We start from the raw sequence: 17,411 nt of genomic DNA, 5'->3' as shown, positions 1-17,411 counted from the left end.
GTGATACCTGTGTGCTTTTTCTGCATTATCTATCCTAGCGCTATTTGGCTCTGGAAAGCTTCTGAGTCCAAATTAGCTAAATAGCATTTCACTAGTGGCTGGACATCTCTATTAAGTTCTTAAAGAGTTTGATAGTAGTATAACAAATATAGCTCGTAATATACACTGAAAAAATCAGGTAGATCTTTTCGAAATGTCAACCAGACCTCAGATAACTCCCATACGCAAAAATGAAAGAGCAGCAAATAAAAAACATTGGTGGAGAAGGGGAACAAATATCACATTTCCGCCCATATCACTTCTCCTACGTACCGAAGTCCCGTAATTTACTCCTTTTGCCCCTGTTTCCGCATATGTCTGGCTCTAAGCTGTTGATTCTTCAACTCCCGTTCAGCTCTGATCTCCGCCTTGCGCCGCTCTTCATAGGCCTTCGCATTTTCGAGTTCCTTCTTATTAAGCCGTGGCATACGACCAGTCGGGTCTGCTTCCTCCTTTTCACCGGTCATTTCTCCTAGTTTATTCTTTACATCTTTGACGGTATCTTTGTAAGCAGATTTCAATCCATCCATGGCTCGGTCAATGACACTGATATCTTGGGGTGGTATATGTGTCTCAGGTGTCGGCTGTGAAGTAACTGGTTTGGAAATGGTTTGGATTCGGCTTGGAGCAGGCGTGGATGAGTCTTGTGAGGTGGGGTTCTTAGGAAGAGGTCCAAGGCCGACCAATTTGCGTAACCGAGGGGTGGTCATTATATAGGTCTGGCATACAGACAGGGCACCGGTCGTGAGGAAGTAGAGTTGTAGAATACCAGGCCAGAATGCCATGGTGAACGCTGTAACAAAAGGAAAAGAATATACCACAACCTTTCCTAATTTAGAGTTCATTAGATTGCTCAACCCGGTATCGCCGCCACGCTAGAAACGAGTACAATATTAGCACATGATTATACGCTTGATAAAAGGGGTGAAAGCCACTTACCCTGAAAGCTACGTACATCAGAGCACCAGTTGCGATGGGAATGGCAAAGTAAGGGTCAGGCATAGTCACGTTCTGTAGCCATAGGACACTTTCGTTATCCAATCCTGGAACGGGGAGAGTAGACATTCCTCGAAGAACTCTGAAGCACCCAAAACCAAGTGGTATCTGGAGAAGAGGTAGAAAGGCCTTCCAGGGCTTTATTCCATGTTCCTGATTCAATAAAGCAAGCTCGTTCTTCGCCTTCAGTGCTCCAACATTGTCGTTTTCGCGTACACAGTGCATCATACGTTCTCGAATTGGTGTAGTACGCGGTTTTAGAGCCTTAAGTTTGGTAGAAACTTCGGCGGAGGATACAATTGAGTTGAATAGTACAACTCGAATTAGCACAGCTGTAGCTACAGTTGCAGTCCACCATGGCAAACCACCTGTTATATGTAGTGTCTCCAGAAGAAACTGGACCATCGAGGAGGGACCCCATCCGTAGTCTAAGCCAAGTTCTTTAAGATAGCCAATCTTCTCTGGAATGTGTGAGAAGTCTATATCGGCCAAGCTACCACCGGAAAGGGCATCAGAACCAGGTGTGATGCCTCCAGTTACTGGTGCGGTTGCCGATTCACTTGGGGTAGAAGTAATAACGGAAGATGTCGCTGTGGTGGATGCAAATCGGGGGGAGATTTTGATCGGCCCTGACCTCCGGGAAAGTCGTAGGGCACTTAGCGCAGTGCCATTTCCACAAAGTGAGCTCGATCGAAGCTGGGTATTCCTTGCTGGGTTTAGGGAAGAAAACTATTTTATTAGAACACGGTCAGTTGAACTCGGAGATGGCGTAAGAAAAAATTTCGTTCCACCGAGCTTTTTTTTTACCTGTCGTTGCCATTGTGAGGATCTGAAGATTGGAGACTGTGTAATTGCACGGAAGTGCCTAATTCCAGCTCTAGAGAGCATCTTGAGAGCGGGATATCGGGAAATGCGGTTTTGGCGGTGATATTGATTGATATATGCTTGCGATTCGGTAAATTTTTCAAGTTGAAGTTCGAAGGGAAAAAAGTTTGGCGTGTATTTCAGGAAGGTTTGCCGACCGCGTTTAATTTGCGGCTAAAAGTTTAATTACAGCAGGCGGAATTCAATACCATTGTCTACTACTTGCTGACTCGTTTATACGGCTGGATGGGGTTGAATATGGATGCGAAAGATAATTATAGCAATTGCAGTTCCCTCCTGCTGAAAATATGGAATGAAGACGTAATATCGAAGGGTAGCAGTTCATTATCCTAACGCCATTCGGTTGACGGTAGTCTTCCATTAGGTAGATGGAAATACGGACGTCATTACCGCATACATAGAACTAGTTAAACACAGGGAAAAGTGGTATATCGATGGCTGTGGTGTTTGCCCTGGGTAGCACCTCCATCAGCCAATCAAGCGCGCAAAAAGAAATGGTCTATTACTTCAACATGACATTATTTGATTGTGTACCTCAGTTATGCCCCTTTTACCGCCTGCGCTGTGGTATATCGCGGAGATCAATTCCGCCGCCGATGGGCTGCTGCGTCCGTCGATGGGTAGGGAATACCTAGATCACGACATTAGTTGATACATTGGGAACGAGAACGCTAGATTGTTGGCCTACTTTTGTATTCGACCAGCCTAGTCTAAAGGCTGCCTCATGTGCAAATAGCTCTCCAAATCCAAGCATGAGCCCGTTGACGAAAGGGAGGATGAGGTTGATAGCGGCACCCTGTATTATCCGCCAGTAGGATGGGGGCGTGTAAAGAGTCACAGGAGCAGCGGGAGCAGGCCCGGATGGGGGAGACAGCTCGATAGTGGCTGAGTAGTTCTCCGAGTCCGAAGGAAGAGTGACTGCTGAATCGGAGAGCTCTACCCTCGGTGTGCTCTCGTTCGACGCCATGGTTGAGTATTGTGTGGGAGGCAGGCAGCTGGTGCGGTTGACCGAAAGTCGAGGAGAGGGGACTTCGTCAAGCGATACTATATGAGGGAAAAAAAAGAAGGGAAAAGGCAAGCAGCGTGTTCGCTCGAGGCCGGCTCTGACAACAGCTCTGCTTAACGGGATGACTCTGCCGCCGTGCCTGTCTGTTCTCTATACTCCGTCTATCCAGCTTCTTCGCTCTTGTCTCCAATCGAAGGAACTCCGGGCGGTGGAGTTCTCTCTGCCTTAGGTAATCGGGGCCATCCATGGTGAGGCCGGGCGGGAAGATCGATATCCCGTGTCTGATTACCTAATCTGATATCCAGGCACCCAAAGTGACGTAAAAGCAGAAGACGAAAGACAAACACCAGAGACCAGCAAAACAGCTTTCTCTTCCTTCCCCATCGCCTGACTTGTGTAGCAAATATCTGTTTTCAGAGTGTTTTATGGTCGTCTTGTTTCTTAGAAGCAAAAACTTTTTCCGTTACTCTAGGGTATTGCCGATTCCTGCGAGCCCCGCAGCCGCCGACCATGGCCTCTGCCGAAGACGAGATGATCTCGCACTTCTGTGCTATCACAGGAGCCACTCCAGCTGTGGTATGTATGGTTCTGGCCTCTGTTACCTCTGTGGCATCTGTTTTCGTCGGTGGTTGTCCAAAGACTGACATGCATCCAAGGCTAGGGAACACCTGGTAGCCAATAACTGGGATCTAGATATGGCGATTGCAGAAGTTTACCCAGAAGAAGAGGGGCCAGAATCAGATTATGATGACATGGGCGATAGTCGACATGCTGAGGCAACAGCGGGTGCTCAGGGAGTAGCAGCTTCTCATGCACAAGGAGCTGGATCAAAATCTAGAGCCGGTGCCAAAAAATTTGCAACGCTGGGAGACCTTGGCTCGGGGGACGGTGGAGGCCCTCCTTCTCATGATTATGACGACGATGAACCTCAAGATCTCTTTGCTGGAGGTGAGAAATCTGGGCTTGCGGTCCAGAATCCAGACGATATCAAGCGAAAAATTATCGAAAAGGCTAAGAAGTATGAACTCCCTTTTTCTGAGCAGCCTGACATTTGTTGCTAACGATGCAGTAGGGCGATGCCGCCTGTTGAACGTAACCCAACCCCTGCAAAATCGCATTTTACCGGAACTGCTCGCACCCTCGGGGGAGATGACACTCCCAGCCGGATCATTGAAGATCCCAATGCGAATCAGCCGCAGCCGCTCGAGCGCGTACACAGAACTCTTCACTTTTGGAACGATGGGTTTTCAGTTGATGATGGTGACTTATACCGATCCTCCGATCCTAAGAATGCACAAATACTAGAGGGCATCCGACAGGGACGCGCTCCACTCTCCATCATGAATGTTCAGGTTGGGCAGGATGTAGATGTCCAAGTAAAACAACATGATTCAGACTACGTGAGACCTAAGGGGAAGTTTAAGGCCTTTTCCGGATCCGGCCAACGACTCGGTAGCCCAACTCCCGGTGTGGTGTCTGCAGCATCAGCAGCTGTACCGCCAGCAGCGCCTGCTCCGGCTGAGGCTAGTACAGGTCCTGAGCAGCCAAAGATCGACGAGTCCCAACCTACGGTTACCCTCCAAATCAGACTGGGTGATGGCACACGGTTAACCAGCCGGTTTAACACCACGCATACTATTGGTGACGTGTATCAGTTCGTGGCGGCAGCTAGTCCGGTCAGCCAACAGCGAGAATGGGTTCTCATGACAACTTTCCCGAGTACAGAGCTCAATGACCGCTCTGCCATCCTCGGAGACCTCAAGGAGTACAAGCGCGGCGGCGTCGTGGTTCAAAAATGGGCTTAGATACCTATTAGGCAAAGTGTTGTTGTTGATATCTGTCTAGATAGAGAGGAATAGTCTTCATCCAGTGATCTCTCTGGCCTTAGAAGGGATGAAATAATGGCCATCAACCAATTTATGGATACATGCATGTTCTTTATCAGTAGACAAAAATAGCACCTGCCCGCTTAATAATCCAGTGGAAGCTTGATAAGCCAAACTTCTATCAAAAAGATTCAAAGAAACCCCAAAATCTTGAAAGATTCTTCATGTTGTTATATGCTGGAAATACTGTTTATTTCTAGATATATGTCTACTTAAGGCGATAATTCATCATGCCGCTAGATGGTGTCAAAAATGTACTCCTGGTACGTTTACCCCGCGAAATTGCAGCTTATCGATAGCAAATATGAGCCCGCCTCAAGTCATGAATCACGGCAACAAAGCTCAGGAGAGCCAAATCTCTTTGAGCCTATGATATTACTATTCCAAATATTCTCTAACGTGCGGCTCGTCTTGTAGGTTCTCTCCGGGAAAGGTGGAGTGGGAAAGTCCTCCGTCACACTCCAGCTTGCGCTCTCTCTCACACTCCGAGGACGGTCGGTTTGCATATTGGACATTGATCTTACAGGACCTTCGATGCCGCGGCTGGTAGGCAAGGAAAATGCAAAAATAGTACAAGCTTCAGGCGGCTGGGTTCCTGTGAGCGTATATCCTGCTTCCGACTCGGACACTACCACATCTGCACCTATACCTTCGACAGATAACCCAGAAGGGAACGACAACGGCATAGCTCGCCCCTATGGGTCCCTACGGTGTATGTCCTTGGGATTTCTACTGCGAGATAGGGGCGATGCTGTGATATGGCGAGGGCCAAAAAAAACGGCCATGATCCGCCAGTTTTTATCAGACGTCATATGGGGAGATACGGATTATCTACTGATAGATACTCCTCCGGGAACAAGTGATGAACATATCGCAATCGCCGAACAACTACTAAGTCAAGCTACGACGTCCCCCACCTCAGGATCAACACAGCCGCGCCTCGCTGGTGCCGTATTAGTCACTACTCCTCAAGCTGTAGCTATATCCGACGTGCGAAAGGGAGTCAATTTCTGTGCAAAGACGAACATTCCGATCCTTGGTGTGGTTGAGAATATGTCTGGATATACGTGCCCTTGTTGCGGGGAGGTGAGCAACGTTTTCTCCAAGGGTGGAGGGAAGGTGATGGCTGATGATATGGGCATACGTTTTCTGGGAGCTATCCCGATTGATGTGAGTTTCGGAGAGATGGTTGAGGGCTCTCGTTCAGATTCAGATGAGAATAAGGAGGAGCAGAAGGCAGAGAAATTAGAGACGAATAGTAGTCAGCCTCAGGAGAGCCCGTTGGTTGAAAGATATCAAAAATGTTGGTCCCAGCCGACTTTTGAAAGCCTTGCGAAAGAGGTCATTCAGCTAGTGGAAACAACTTGAACAATCCACAGCATGATATGGCCTTCAGTTTAATAGAAGAGCTTTGGAGTTTGGGCAAGCTGGAGTTTGGGATGAGGGCAAAGTGTCAATTTATATCTCCGTTGGGGTCATTCGAAGCTATGTATACAACAGAGGAAATGAAATGACTAATTATCATGAAATTATTGTGAAAATGACTTATTAAATACCCAAATGACAACCACAAGTGATATTGTCAAACCATAAAGGGGTAAAATGCCCCATAGAGTCAAGGTTATATCTGGATCCACACCCGACTCTAATTTGAGAATATGGCTTCTTTGAGGCAGCGCATTTTATCTTTTCGGATGATGGGGTTTAGTGAGCATTGGTCCTTTCCTATTTAGTTTCCATCATACGTCCGGACAGGTTTCCGGATATATAGAAGAGAAACGAAGATTCCAAGAGGTCGGTCGTGGTGGATATCTGCCGTTTATGAGCAAGAGCACCTATGTAAAGTCGTGCTGCTACTCCATTCGTGAGAGCTACACTGCCAGTTGACAACTTTCCATCTAGTTTGCAGCACGCTTCCGTTACACCCTCGGTAGACTTCAGCGGAGAACCGAGACCCGAGAAAATAAATTCAGATACGGTGGCTAGTTACCGGTGTCCGCAGGGTATGGGCATTCGCGTCTCTAGTACCAGGATTGCCATTACCTTGCTGCAAGCTCATGCGTACCCTAGAATAAAGCGCTGAAAGGTAGCTCTTATAGGCGGCTTGTAGGTGAAGGTTAGCAACGAAGCGTTATAGAAGGTAATCGTCTGAGGGCAGACGCTTCAGTACCCAGTACTAAGCTCCACGCCTGGCATATATCCAACTGGATAACGTCCGAGTTACTACGTATAGTGAAGCAACTTAATCTAACGGAGTCAAAAAGTGTTTTTCATGCTTTCTCTGCACGCAACAAGAACTCTGGCTGATGTGCCGAAAGTAGTTTAGTCAGGGGAGCGACAGCTGACTCAGTGATTTAGTGGGACCGCGCCAACGACAACCAATAAAAGAATTTTATATTGCTGACTAACTAATATAGACTCTGTCGGAAGTTAAATGGTTCCACCTACTGCCGCCAGATATTTACTTCCGACAAGAGTCCTGTGTTTCGGACACAACTAAAAGGCTTCTCCCTTGTCAAGGCTGTCAACGTCTCAGCCACACCGGTCCAGTTTAACAGCTCGCGAGTACGTCCCATCAGGTCGTTTTACTACCTAGGCACCCCGGAGCACACAGAGACGAACAGCCTCTCCGGCTGTGCAGTTATCTTCAACGATCCACCGGCCAACAAGTTCACGCCCCCTAGTGGGGCCGATACCTTTGCTGCCACTGGGACCTGCGCCGATGTTATTCAGCAAAAGTGCATTGATACAATCACGCAGCGAGCTAGGAATGCAGCCAACCGGGCCAGGGGTAATGCCAATGCCTGTAACGCGCTCGAGTAAGAATTGAAGAAGGAAGCGGATGCTCCTTATTCGGGGGCCACGGTACCTCCCTCGGAAACTTCACTATCAAGTCAATTGGGAACCTCCATGCTGCCAGAAACTCTTCGGATTGCTGGCCAGTGCAGCAGAAGTCGGATGGGCTAATGCAGATCGCCGAGGTGATTTCAAATGTAAGCTGAGATGATAAGACCGGTTTCATAAAAATAGTTAAGCCGCATGGCGCTAATTAACTTTATTAACCGCAGGGGTCCTCCTCAAGAGCCGAGGATTTCATTGGTGAGGCCTACAAGATCACCCCGGTCGTGACTGTGCTCCTTGGTGGAAACAATAATAGTCTTGTCCACAATACTACGTCTCAAATGACGTGCTTGAAGATGGTTAGCCACAGACACTACCCATACAGTGAGAATTCCGCGGCTGACCTGAGGGGAGGCTGGTTAGCTGTTACTATCGCCACACTCATAGGGATTGTCGTAATGTAATGGCAATCTAACTATTTAAATGGTTAGTAAAGCCCAGCTTCGAAGAATTGTCTCTATATTTTGTTGGAGGATGCCGAAGGATCTCCTTATTTTTACTATAGTAGACACAGGATCTTGCTTGGGCTGTGAAGCCGCTCTCGACCTGTTAGTTACCAGCAGTTACCGGCTGTGACAGCTCAGTTGTTAAACTACCTGCCACTTGTGACGCGCTAAACAAAAAAGAACTAATTCCATTGGTTGAAATACACATTCCGACATACAGAAGTCGGTTTGTATACCACATATGCCAGAGTACAGAGTATAGATAGGTAAATAGACTCATGATAGTCGTGAAATTGTCGTTATTCCGCTTCGTGAATCGTGACATGTTGACCATAAAGGAAAAGCAAGATTGTATGGTAAGACTTCAATTATTAGGGAGGTGGCTAAGCCGAGCATTTTGTTTCTCTAAAACATCTCGTAGCTTTTCCTGTGCAGATACAAGGGATGTGACCTCTTGGCTGGGTTTACCATGAGCGCGACTCATTTTTCCAACCCAACTGAGGAACCCTTGCAATTCATCCAGAACGGAGGATTTCCTAGAGTGGGATTTTTGCTTGTGTCCATTGATATGTGGAAGTTCACCGTAGTCTGGAACGTCCACTATCGCGCCAGTCGAAGGCCATGGCCTGTCTGGCTCAGTCAAGTGATAAGACCTATCGGCCTGGGCGTCTAGATGGACAGCAGATATAACAGGACGTGTCATCATTGACTGTCTAGTAGCATTGTAATCACCGCTTTCAAGACGAGTGTCAAGAGCCCAAGGCAGATACGGCAGCCTCCCTTTATCTACCAGGTGATGGTGGCGGGCTGGGGGAACAGTCTCTTCATGAGTAGGGGCCAATTCTCTTCTTATGGTGTGCGTGTGAGATTCAGCCTGCTGCTGTGTCGTGTTTGTCTCTGCCCATGCCTGAGGAAGTGAATTGCGGAAATCAAAGAGACCCGTTGGCCGGGGTATTGGATTGAGGTAGTCGTAAGTAGACGAATACCGACCATGCCCATCCACAGTGCTGATATCGTCACCAACGACTAAGACATTGTCGTCTGCAAGCCTCTCCGTGCTAGGGCTTGCCTCTTCCACTGTTAAAAGGCCGTGATCACTCGTTCGTGCAGGTGCTCTGATCTCACCCAGAGGTGGTCTATGGCTCCCGTATTCATTTGCAAGACTTAGCTTGCTTCGGCCGCATATCTCGGCTATAGCATCCAAAGTCACCTGTATGTTGGGCTCGATGGACTGTAGTATGCCTTCGATACCGAACTCATCAACTGACGGAAGACGTGCTGGAGGAGCATTAGTCGTCTTTTGTTCTCTGTCTGAGCTCCGCCTCCTTGACATTGTAGATTCCCTCTCCGATCCTCCAGAATAGGTCCGAACAATAACCGGTTGAGAAGACAGAGAGGCCCGGCTTGCAATAGAAGCAGACTGACGATGTTTCCGCTGAGGAGGCCTAGTAATCCCATGAAGTTGGCGCAAAGCAGTGGTCCGTCGAGCAAGCGTCGGATCGTCCAGGGCGGGATTGAATAGCCGGCCGCGAGTCCCCAATGTAGAGAGAGACTGGTTTGCCCATGGCTGAGGTGTAGGAAGAGAAGAAGAGAGATGCTCTATACTGGCTAGGGGTGACGGCCGATCAGAGCTGGAATCCATCCCGAGAGAGAGAGTGTGTGTGTGTATGTGTCAGGCGCAAGGCATACGTGGAGTAGATCTATCTGCAGCAACTGGAGTCCCTCTTGGCTCGTCAAGCTGGGATATGGTCAGGTTGGTCTACCCACGACTGTACTGGCATAAGTAAATCGATGCTGCGTGTCAGGATATGTATGACGAGACGGCCTTGACTCTGCGACTGGACTGCATATACGCATGTCCGCCAGGGATTGGATGGTCAGCGGAAGAACAAGCAAGGTCGGGATGAAGCTGGAGATGCCACACGTTCCCCAGCCTTCAGCGCCCCCCCCCCCCCCGGAAACCGTTGAGGAGAAATGTCTCAGGCTTTAATCGGTGACAAGCCCTCCATGACGCGGGCGGCCTGCAGAAGATGTGTTGGCACCGTTATCCGTCGCTTGTTATATCATGCTGGCGGCTGGCTAGGGGTTGCGGGGACCTGCCGGAGTCCACACCTGGCGGAAGATTGATGTTCCGCATTTGAGGGCTGAGGTCCCGTCCCGCCAGCCGGTGCTGAGCAGGTGGAGGCTGGACACATATACATGGAATGCGGATGAAAAATTCGGTCAGCGGCCGGTCGACGGGTAGACAGAACAAGAGAAAGACATGCAGGAGCCTTGAGGGGGCTATTGCATCGAAGCTGACGGGGGAATCATTGCATCAACCATGAGCAGGTTCTATGTTTGTTTCTCCCCTAACTTGACAGCTGCAGATGTATGTAGTATCGTGCTAACATGGATATCTGCATATAGTTCGGAGATTCGGATGGTTCAGACAACGACTTGAACGATGATAATCTTCCGTTCCCTAAGCCGATATCGAGAGCATCTTTTCTAAGGCCGGATTTTGATGCCACAACCTTCCTAACCTCGCTATCAAACCGCCACCAGTCGTTGGCTGATCTACAGACCGAGCTTCGAGAGTTGAATGAGGCTCTGAACAAGGAGCTTCTTGACCTTGTGAATGAGAATTACCAGGAATTTTTGTCCCTTGGAGCTGCTCTGAAGGGTGGCCAGGACAAGGTCGAGGAGGTTAAAGCTGGCTTGCTTGGGTTCCAGCGAAACGTGCAAGGGATAAAAGATCAGTTCGAGGCAAAGAAAAAAGAGATACAGGAATGTCTTGATGAAAAGAAACGGCTTCGGTCAAAGATTTCGGTTGGATACGATCTACTCGATGTTGCAGAACGGATCGAATTGTTGGAGACGAATCTCATGATCCGGCCTGGAAAGGATGCAACGGCAAAGGAGAATGGAGCTCAAGCGGGAGATGATGAGAGTGATGGTCTGTCGGATGTCATACTGGGAAGCGAAACAGACGATAGCGACGAAGATGGAGAAGGAAGTGAGAACGAGAGCGGAAACAAGGCGAGAATATCTCTTCGCAGGTTGGAGGCCCATATACAACAATATCTGAGTGTGAAGGTAATGGCGGATCGGATTGGAGAGAAACACCCTTTCATCTACGGCCATGCCGGTAGGATTGATGCCATCAAGTCGGCTCTACTTCTTGACCTGAGCACCGCACTAAAGGAGACAAGTAAGCTTGGATCAAAGCGAGACGAAAAACTTTCTACAATACTACGGTTATATGACTCGCTGGGACACCATGACGAAGGACAGCAATGTCTGAAAAGGCTTGGAACAATAGCTGATTAACTGAAGTCTGCTGTTTTTATACATGCTAGAGAAAGCTGGTCTGGAGTTTGGGGGACGACTCTTTTCAATGGAATGATATTTCTATCAAATGACGCCAAAACATAGATGTACAGACTAATTTACATGTCTTCATTCCACTAACTCTTAACATCCGGTCAACATGTGCAGAGGAGGAGAAGTTTCGCTCTTGTATTCGCCGTTTAGGCTGAAGCCTGGACCATTGGTGGTGCTCAGTACCTTGGGTGATTGTTAGTCAAGCAGTAAACAGAGCAAAGGGGAAGGAAGGGACGAATGAGAAAACCTACAACTTCGGCAATATCCTTGGATATTTGGTCTGACATTCCAGCCGCATCTTTCTTGATCGCAGCAATAAAGGCACCCAAGTTGTTCTTGAGTTCTTCAGGAGAGAAGCCCAATTGACCAATTGCCAGCTTGACGACACCAGACCTTTCTCTGTAAATACTGCCCCCACGCATATTTCTCACAGTGGTAGCAACATTGTCGACAACGGTGCCCAGCTTTGCGCTAGGCATCAAGCCCTTAGGACCCAGTACTCGGCCCAAACCAGCCTTATTCAGATTAGGCAAACTGTTGGTGTGACAGATACAGACGTCAAAGTCAATATTTCCTGCCTTGATAGAGTTGAACACTTCCTCTTCACCAACAATGTCGGCACCAGCAGTTTTGGCTTCTTTTGCGGCACGAGATCCTGGCGGACATATAACACAGACTCGCAGATCGGACCGAACTGCATGCGGAAGACGTATCTGATTCCGAATCATGGGGCCGTCTCGTTTTGTGCGTAGCTTGACATGGACTTCATACTTGACGGAGGAAGTATTACGGCCCGCTTCAAATGCGCGAAGATATCTTGTCGTGAAAAAAAGTTTTTAAGGTAAGCACGAATCGACACTTGAGAGGGAAAAGCAGAATGTCCGCAAAGATGGACAATTAACGCAATAGCGCGGTATACACACCTCATGGCATCGCATAGTGAGAACTGGATTGCATGTCGGATGTCATATTGGGTATACATTGGCTTCTTCTTCTTGGGTTTGGAGTCTTTTGACTTGGACGACTTTGAGGCATATCGTTGCTGTTGTTGGAGAGGGCATATAAAGGATGGAGCTATAACCTGAGGTCGTAGAGAAGAAGACAGTACCCCCCTCGAAAAGGGAGTCAAGTATCTCGGGGTTGAAGCCATCAGAACTCTTGAACTTGGTCTCAACCTCTTCGATCAAGCGTCAAATTCGAAGCTGCGCTCACCACCTATCTGATTGCCGTCTGGGCGGACCTCGAATTTCTTCGCGGATAAATTAAAACTCCGTACTAGATTATATAAGCAAACGTGTCTCCACTAAAACTTTCGTTGTTTAGCGAAATTATGTAATCAGGAGGACCTAAACCTTACAGATTTCCAACGACGACGAGGACGAAGCCATAAACAAAAATACGAAGTGATAACCAATGAATCCGGTGGCTACACTCTTATCGAATCGAAATGTCGTCAACACTGCCTTCGGACCCCTTCGTTAATTTATCGGCTGACACTGTTACTCACCATAATTATCCAGTAACGGTCAAATGAGCTGGACCTTACGAATCCCCTATCTATGCGCTTAGCAAACCAGCCTTCAATGTAGGTGCTGAAAAAGTCGCTTGCAGGGAAAGAAGAATTCTATCAACAGGATGCCCAAGAGCAGTGAATGTCTATCCGGGGGGTGTTACAGTAAGTATGAACTGCCTGGATACATACTCATCCCTGTTGCAATGGAGCTATGCATCAGATATGATAATACCTCCAGCGTATCTGTACTTTGTACGCGGTACGCTCGCGTCTTGAGGCACAGCGCTGTATGGTCGTCGATCCCCCAACCTTGGTTCCCCAAAATATGGAAAAGGAAAAAGAAAGCATGAAATATCAAGAGAACGATTGAGCTGAGAGATTGATCTGCAACCCCAGCCAGTAATATTCACTCCCATTATTTTTGCTGCAAGGTACAGGGTTAAGACTCAGCTTAACCCCTTTTCGAGTGACTCGGGCTCGATTATTGCGGCTTCAGAACAAATAACCGTCCGGTAATCAGGGGTATATAACCTATAGCTTTCTCCAAGGGATTGTTTCCACTTATGATTTACCGGTTTACCTCTCTACTTTATGTCGTGGCAGGAACGAAAGATATTTGGCGCGTACACCTTCATATAACCGTGTAGAGATGGGTGTGGCTGCTCATTTATTCCTAGCTTGTTCCCTTGTTGGGGGGTCGCTGGCTTCATATTCGCTAGTCGATAACTTCGAGGGATCAACATTTTTCTCAAACTTCGACTTCTTCACCGGGGAAGACCCAACCCATGGATTTGTCAAGTACGTAGGGGAGGAGGAAGCTTGGTCTGCAGGTTTAATCGATTTCGAGTCTCGATATGATGGTAGCACGGTGGTGCGTATGGGTGCCGACCACACGAATATCACCCCAGATGGCCGACCGAGCGTGAGGATATCAAGCAAGAAGAGTTATAATCAGGGCCTCTGGATCATCGATTTCGAACATGTCCCTGGGCCTGCATGTGGAATATGGCCAGCTTACTGGCTCCTGGGACCCAACTGGCCAACGAATGGAGAAGTGGACATCTATGAAGGTATCAATCTTGATCTCTCCAACACTATGACCCTCCATACTGGCCACAATTGCACTATATCAAAGGATGTCCAGTTCACAGGCAGGTTAACGACACCTTACTGTGACCAGAACGCTCCTCCACCATTAGGTGGCAATGGCTGCACAATCAAGACAGACGATCCAACAAGCTACAGCAGCGGTTTGAACATTGCTGGGGGAGGTGTGTATGCGACTGAATGGACAACCGAAGACCTCAAGATCTGTTTTTTTCCTAGAATAGCCGGCATCCCAAGCGATATCAGGAATGGCAATCCAGACCCTTCAAACTGGGGAACACCAGCCGCGCTTTTTACCGGAAACTGTAGCTTTACAGAAAGCTTCAGAGATATGCAAATAATATTTGACATTACCTTTTGCGGTGACTGGGCAGGAAGTCCAAAAATCTGGGAGGAAACCCCTTGCTCCGCCGTCACTACGGAGTGCAAGACGTTTGTCGAGAATTACCCGCATGCATTCGAGGAAGCATACTGGGCTATCAAATACCTGAACGTCTACCAGGAGCCAACGGAGGCACAACTAGGCCAAAAGCTGCATAACCAATGGCAGCATAGGCGAGCGCATCATTGCCGGCACTCGCTACGCTGAGTACTGGTCACCAGCCGCTGGCCCACCATATATCATTCATGTATAATTTAAGTGAGATTAATATAATTTTAATATATGCCTTTGATTGACTCTTTATTGTGAACAAATGATCAACAATCTGGCTAATCTCTATTTAGACAACATAATCATCAAGTAGCTATACGTCTTGATTTTGAATTGGATACAAACATAGCTATAGGAGACTAAGATGCATGACTTTGATTTTGATTTTTGGTCGACTGACACGATTCTCTCTAGGCCCTATATCCATATGATACCTATCGCAAAATTTCCATTTTCTCGGGGTCCAATTAGCTATCTGGCAATTATTATTAATGGGTAGGGAGCGGCTACTAGCAATGGAAAAGCATTTGAATGGCTTGCTTTTTTGAACTGCTATACCTATACATGTCTCTCCTGGCACCTAAGTCACAGAATTAGGGAAGAATGTTCCCTAGCTTGCCTTATCACATGGAGATATCCGCCATGTTCTTCAGGCTTTAGTTAACTGAAGAGAAGGGAAAATGGTCTCTACCGGGTGCTGTTTTTGAAATGGATTTATTGGCTAGAAGGTATGACATACGTACGAACAGGCGTCCTCGAATTGGTCGCCAATTCATTGCAATGAATCCCTGAGTCTTGCTTACCCGGTACGTGCTGCCTGGCCAGCGATGGTGAACAGTCTTTGCTTACGAATGGTAGGATATATTAGGCGGCTGCCGATCAGATTAACGAGGAACGCATGTTTCTCATTCAACCTAGGTATCATGGTTATGGGTATAACATGTGGTGTTGAGGAAATATATAACTGATTTGAAGTAGGTGAAACTTACCTGCTTGACTTATTTGCCTCTCTGGGCAGCAAATAGTATGCTTTGCTTTTATTCTATATTCAATCTCCATCATCGCGAGCTGGATATATCAATACCTGTCCCGAAAATTAGAATCATTTATTGGGAAATAGCTTGATAGTGTTTCTTTTAATTGAGGAGCTGTCACTTGCATAAGTCCATGGATACATTCTATACGCTTATTTTATCCTTCAGATACACCATAAATCTTAGAGTTCCCACAACCCTTGTCATCTGGCTCATTAACTACGATGAAGACGCTTGATAGATCACACGAACTATGCGCCATCGAGATCACTAGTCAGAGCCACGAGCTGTAAACGATCTGCGGCGTCCGGTTTCGTCCGGATCTGTGTTACTATTTCATGCATGCAGCAGGGGTGTTTCTTATTATTAAATCGAGACAAATATATATATATATATATATATATATATATATATCGTGGCATCACCATGAATGCCGTTCGATCTCACCAAGCAACGTTTCACAAACTTTCATCGAGCTGACCTTGACCTCAAAATTGCCTGAATTGACAGCCTGTTCCAATGGTTGATGGTAGTCCAGCCGTCCGGGGTTCGCGTGTAGCACTGCCGTATGCCGCCCCCCTGCCCCGTATTGGCCAGCAATATGGTGGCAGTGATCGAGATGAAAAGTACGAGGTGGTAATCGTGGGTGTAGGTTATCCCTCCTGCTTTGAATTACCAATCAGCGATATGTTCGTATTATGATGCTCAATGTGACGAATAGGCAGGGCCAGCTGGGTATATCCTCAACATCCTGCTCGCTCGCCATGGCTTGTCGGATCAATCGTTACTATGCATCGACCTGAAACCAACCAGAGTGATGTGTGGCCAGGCCGACGGGCTGCAGCCTCGAACCCTCGAGGTGCTCAAGACCATGGGATTGGCTGATCCTATACTGCAGGATGGATGTTACTTGTGGGAAATGATGATCTGGAAGCCATCCAAGGACGGGACTATCGAGAGGTTCTCAATCATTGATAACAAGATTCATCCTGCAAGATACCAGCGGGCCATCACCATCAGCCAAGGAATTATTGAGCAGATATTTGATGACGATTTGGCCCATCACTCTGAAAGAGGAGTTCAACGTAATAGCAGGTTGGTTAATGTATCTCTTGACGAAGACGGTGACCCGGACTTCCCAGTCGTTGCAACTGTTGAGACAGATGGAGTGCCACGAACAGTACGAACCAAATTCCTTGTGGGAACGGATGGCGCGCATTCGACTGTTCGGAAATGCTCTAGAATCCAACTCAACGGAGAGTCTATCGACGATTTCTGGGGAGTGATCGATTTCGTTGCCGATACTGATTTCCCGGACATTCGGAGATTTGGTCGAGTTCATTCACGCAAAGGCACCATCATGGTTATTCCTAGGGAACAGACTGTGGATGGAGATTATTTAACACGCCTGTACGTTCAAATGCCACCGCAGGAGGAGTTGAAAGATGGAAGCCTTCGCTCTGAAGGCAAAGGTACAGAGCCGAGGAGGTCCCGCAAGAGCCAAATTACACTGGAAAAGATCTTCCAGCAAGTCTCTGAGATATTTGAGCCATATTATATCCGGCCCAAGGCAGGTGTGGATATCAACTGGTGGACTGTATATCAAATTGGTCAGCGAATAGCTGAAAGGTTTGCCATCAAGGATTCCAGAGGTTTGGGTAGAGTTATTCTCGCTGGAGATTGTATGTTGCTTTCATTCAGTTTGAAGATTCTATGGTACGTTAACTTAGAGGTTGCTAACTTTGAGGTTTGGTAACTAGCTTGTCATACTCACAGCCCAAAGGTTGGTTCCACCCAAA

The 17,411-nt window shown here is 47.6% G+C and overlaps 9 protein-coding genes across 10 annotated transcripts; 5 read left to right on the top strand and 4 right to left on the bottom strand.

The window, feature by feature from the left end:
- Positions 1-326: 326 nt before the first annotated feature.
- Positions 327-1,923, bottom strand: TERG_04572 (membrane insertase OXA1; the record flags this gene model as incomplete). Its single annotated transcript, XM_003235470.1, has 3 exons — positions 327-914; positions 979-1,764; positions 1,843-1,923. 3 exons carry the CDS (start codon positions 1,921-1,923, stop codon positions 327-329), a joined length of 1,455 nt encoding a protein of 484 aa, XP_003235518.1.
- A 547-nt stretch (positions 1,924-2,470) lies between these two features.
- Positions 2,471-2,887, bottom strand: TERG_04571 (uncharacterized protein; the record flags this gene model as incomplete). The annotated part of the gene is made up of 2 exons (XM_003235469.1): positions 2,471-2,551; positions 2,609-2,887. The coding sequence occupies 2 exons, from the start codon at positions 2,885-2,887 to the stop codon at positions 2,471-2,473; spliced, it is 360 nt and encodes a 119-aa protein (XP_003235517.1).
- Positions 2,888-3,436: 549 nt separating this feature from the next.
- On the top strand, positions 3,437-4,731 carry TERG_04570 (uncharacterized protein; the record flags this gene model as incomplete). Its single annotated transcript, XM_003235468.1, has 3 exons — positions 3,437-3,502; positions 3,583-3,944; positions 3,999-4,731. 3 exons carry the CDS (start codon positions 3,437-3,439, stop codon positions 4,729-4,731), a joined length of 1,161 nt encoding a protein of 386 aa, XP_003235516.1.
- Positions 4,732-5,346: 615 nt separating this feature from the next.
- On the top strand, positions 5,347-6,180 carry TERG_04569 (uncharacterized protein; the record flags this gene model as incomplete). Its single annotated transcript, XM_003235467.2, has 1 exon — positions 5,347-6,180. One exon carries the CDS (start codon positions 5,347-5,349, stop codon positions 6,178-6,180), a length of 834 nt encoding a protein of 277 aa, XP_003235515.2.
- Positions 6,181-8,291: 2,111 nt separating this feature from the next.
- On the bottom strand, positions 8,292-10,103 carry TERG_04567 (uncharacterized protein). Its single transcript, XM_003235465.2, has one exon. The coding sequence runs from the start codon at positions 9,799-9,801 to the stop codon at positions 8,524-8,526; it is 1,278 nt and encodes a 425-aa protein (XP_003235513.1). The 5' UTR covers positions 9,802-10,103; the 3' UTR covers positions 8,292-8,523.
- Positions 10,104-10,371: 268 nt separating this feature from the next.
- TERG_04566 (uncharacterized protein) lies at positions 10,372-11,471 on the top strand (the record flags this gene model as incomplete). The annotated part of the gene is made up of 2 exons (XM_003235464.2): positions 10,372-10,497; positions 10,569-11,471. The coding sequence occupies exons 1-2, from the start codon at positions 10,483-10,485 to the stop codon at positions 11,469-11,471; spliced, it is 918 nt and encodes a 305-aa protein (XP_003235512.1). The 5' UTR covers positions 10,372-10,482.
- Positions 11,472-11,615: 144 nt separating this feature from the next.
- TERG_04565 lies at positions 11,616-12,675 on the bottom strand (the record flags this gene model as incomplete). 2 transcript variants are annotated; one of them, XM_003235463.1, is made up of 3 exons in its annotated part: positions 11,616-11,708; positions 11,777-12,341; positions 12,449-12,675. In XM_003235463.1, the coding sequence occupies 3 exons, from the start codon at positions 12,673-12,675 to the stop codon at positions 11,616-11,618; spliced, it is 885 nt and encodes a 294-aa protein (XP_003235511.1). The 2 variants fall into 2 exon arrangements, with proteins under 2 accessions (XP_003235511.1, XP_047606316.1); XM_047749806.1 differs by having other exon boundaries at positions 11,702-12,341.
- Positions 12,676-13,687: 1,012 nt separating this feature from the next.
- On the top strand, positions 13,688-14,734 carry TERG_04564 (uncharacterized protein; the record flags this gene model as incomplete). The annotated part of the gene is made up of 1 exon (XM_003235462.1): positions 13,688-14,734. The coding sequence occupies one exon, from the start codon at positions 13,688-13,690 to the stop codon at positions 14,732-14,734; it is 1,047 nt and encodes a 348-aa protein (XP_003235510.1).
- A 1,695-nt stretch (positions 14,735-16,429) lies between these two features.
- On the top strand, positions 16,430-17,368 carry TERG_04563 (uncharacterized protein; the record flags this gene model as incomplete). Its single annotated transcript, XM_003235461.2, has 1 exon — positions 16,430-17,368. One exon carries the CDS (start codon positions 16,430-16,432, stop codon positions 17,366-17,368), a length of 939 nt encoding a protein of 312 aa, XP_003235509.2.
- Positions 17,369-17,411: the final 43 nt, after the last annotated feature.

This window comes from Trichophyton rubrum, assembly GCF_000151425.1.
Source record: "Trichophyton rubrum CBS 118892 genomic scaffold supercont2.4, whole genome shotgun sequence".
Classification (NCBI taxonomy): domain Eukaryota; kingdom Fungi; phylum Ascomycota; class Eurotiomycetes; order Onygenales; family Arthrodermataceae; genus Trichophyton; species Trichophyton rubrum.
The sequence above is the reverse complement of the archived record's forward strand: the minus strand, read 5'-3'. Positions and strand labels throughout refer to the sequence as shown.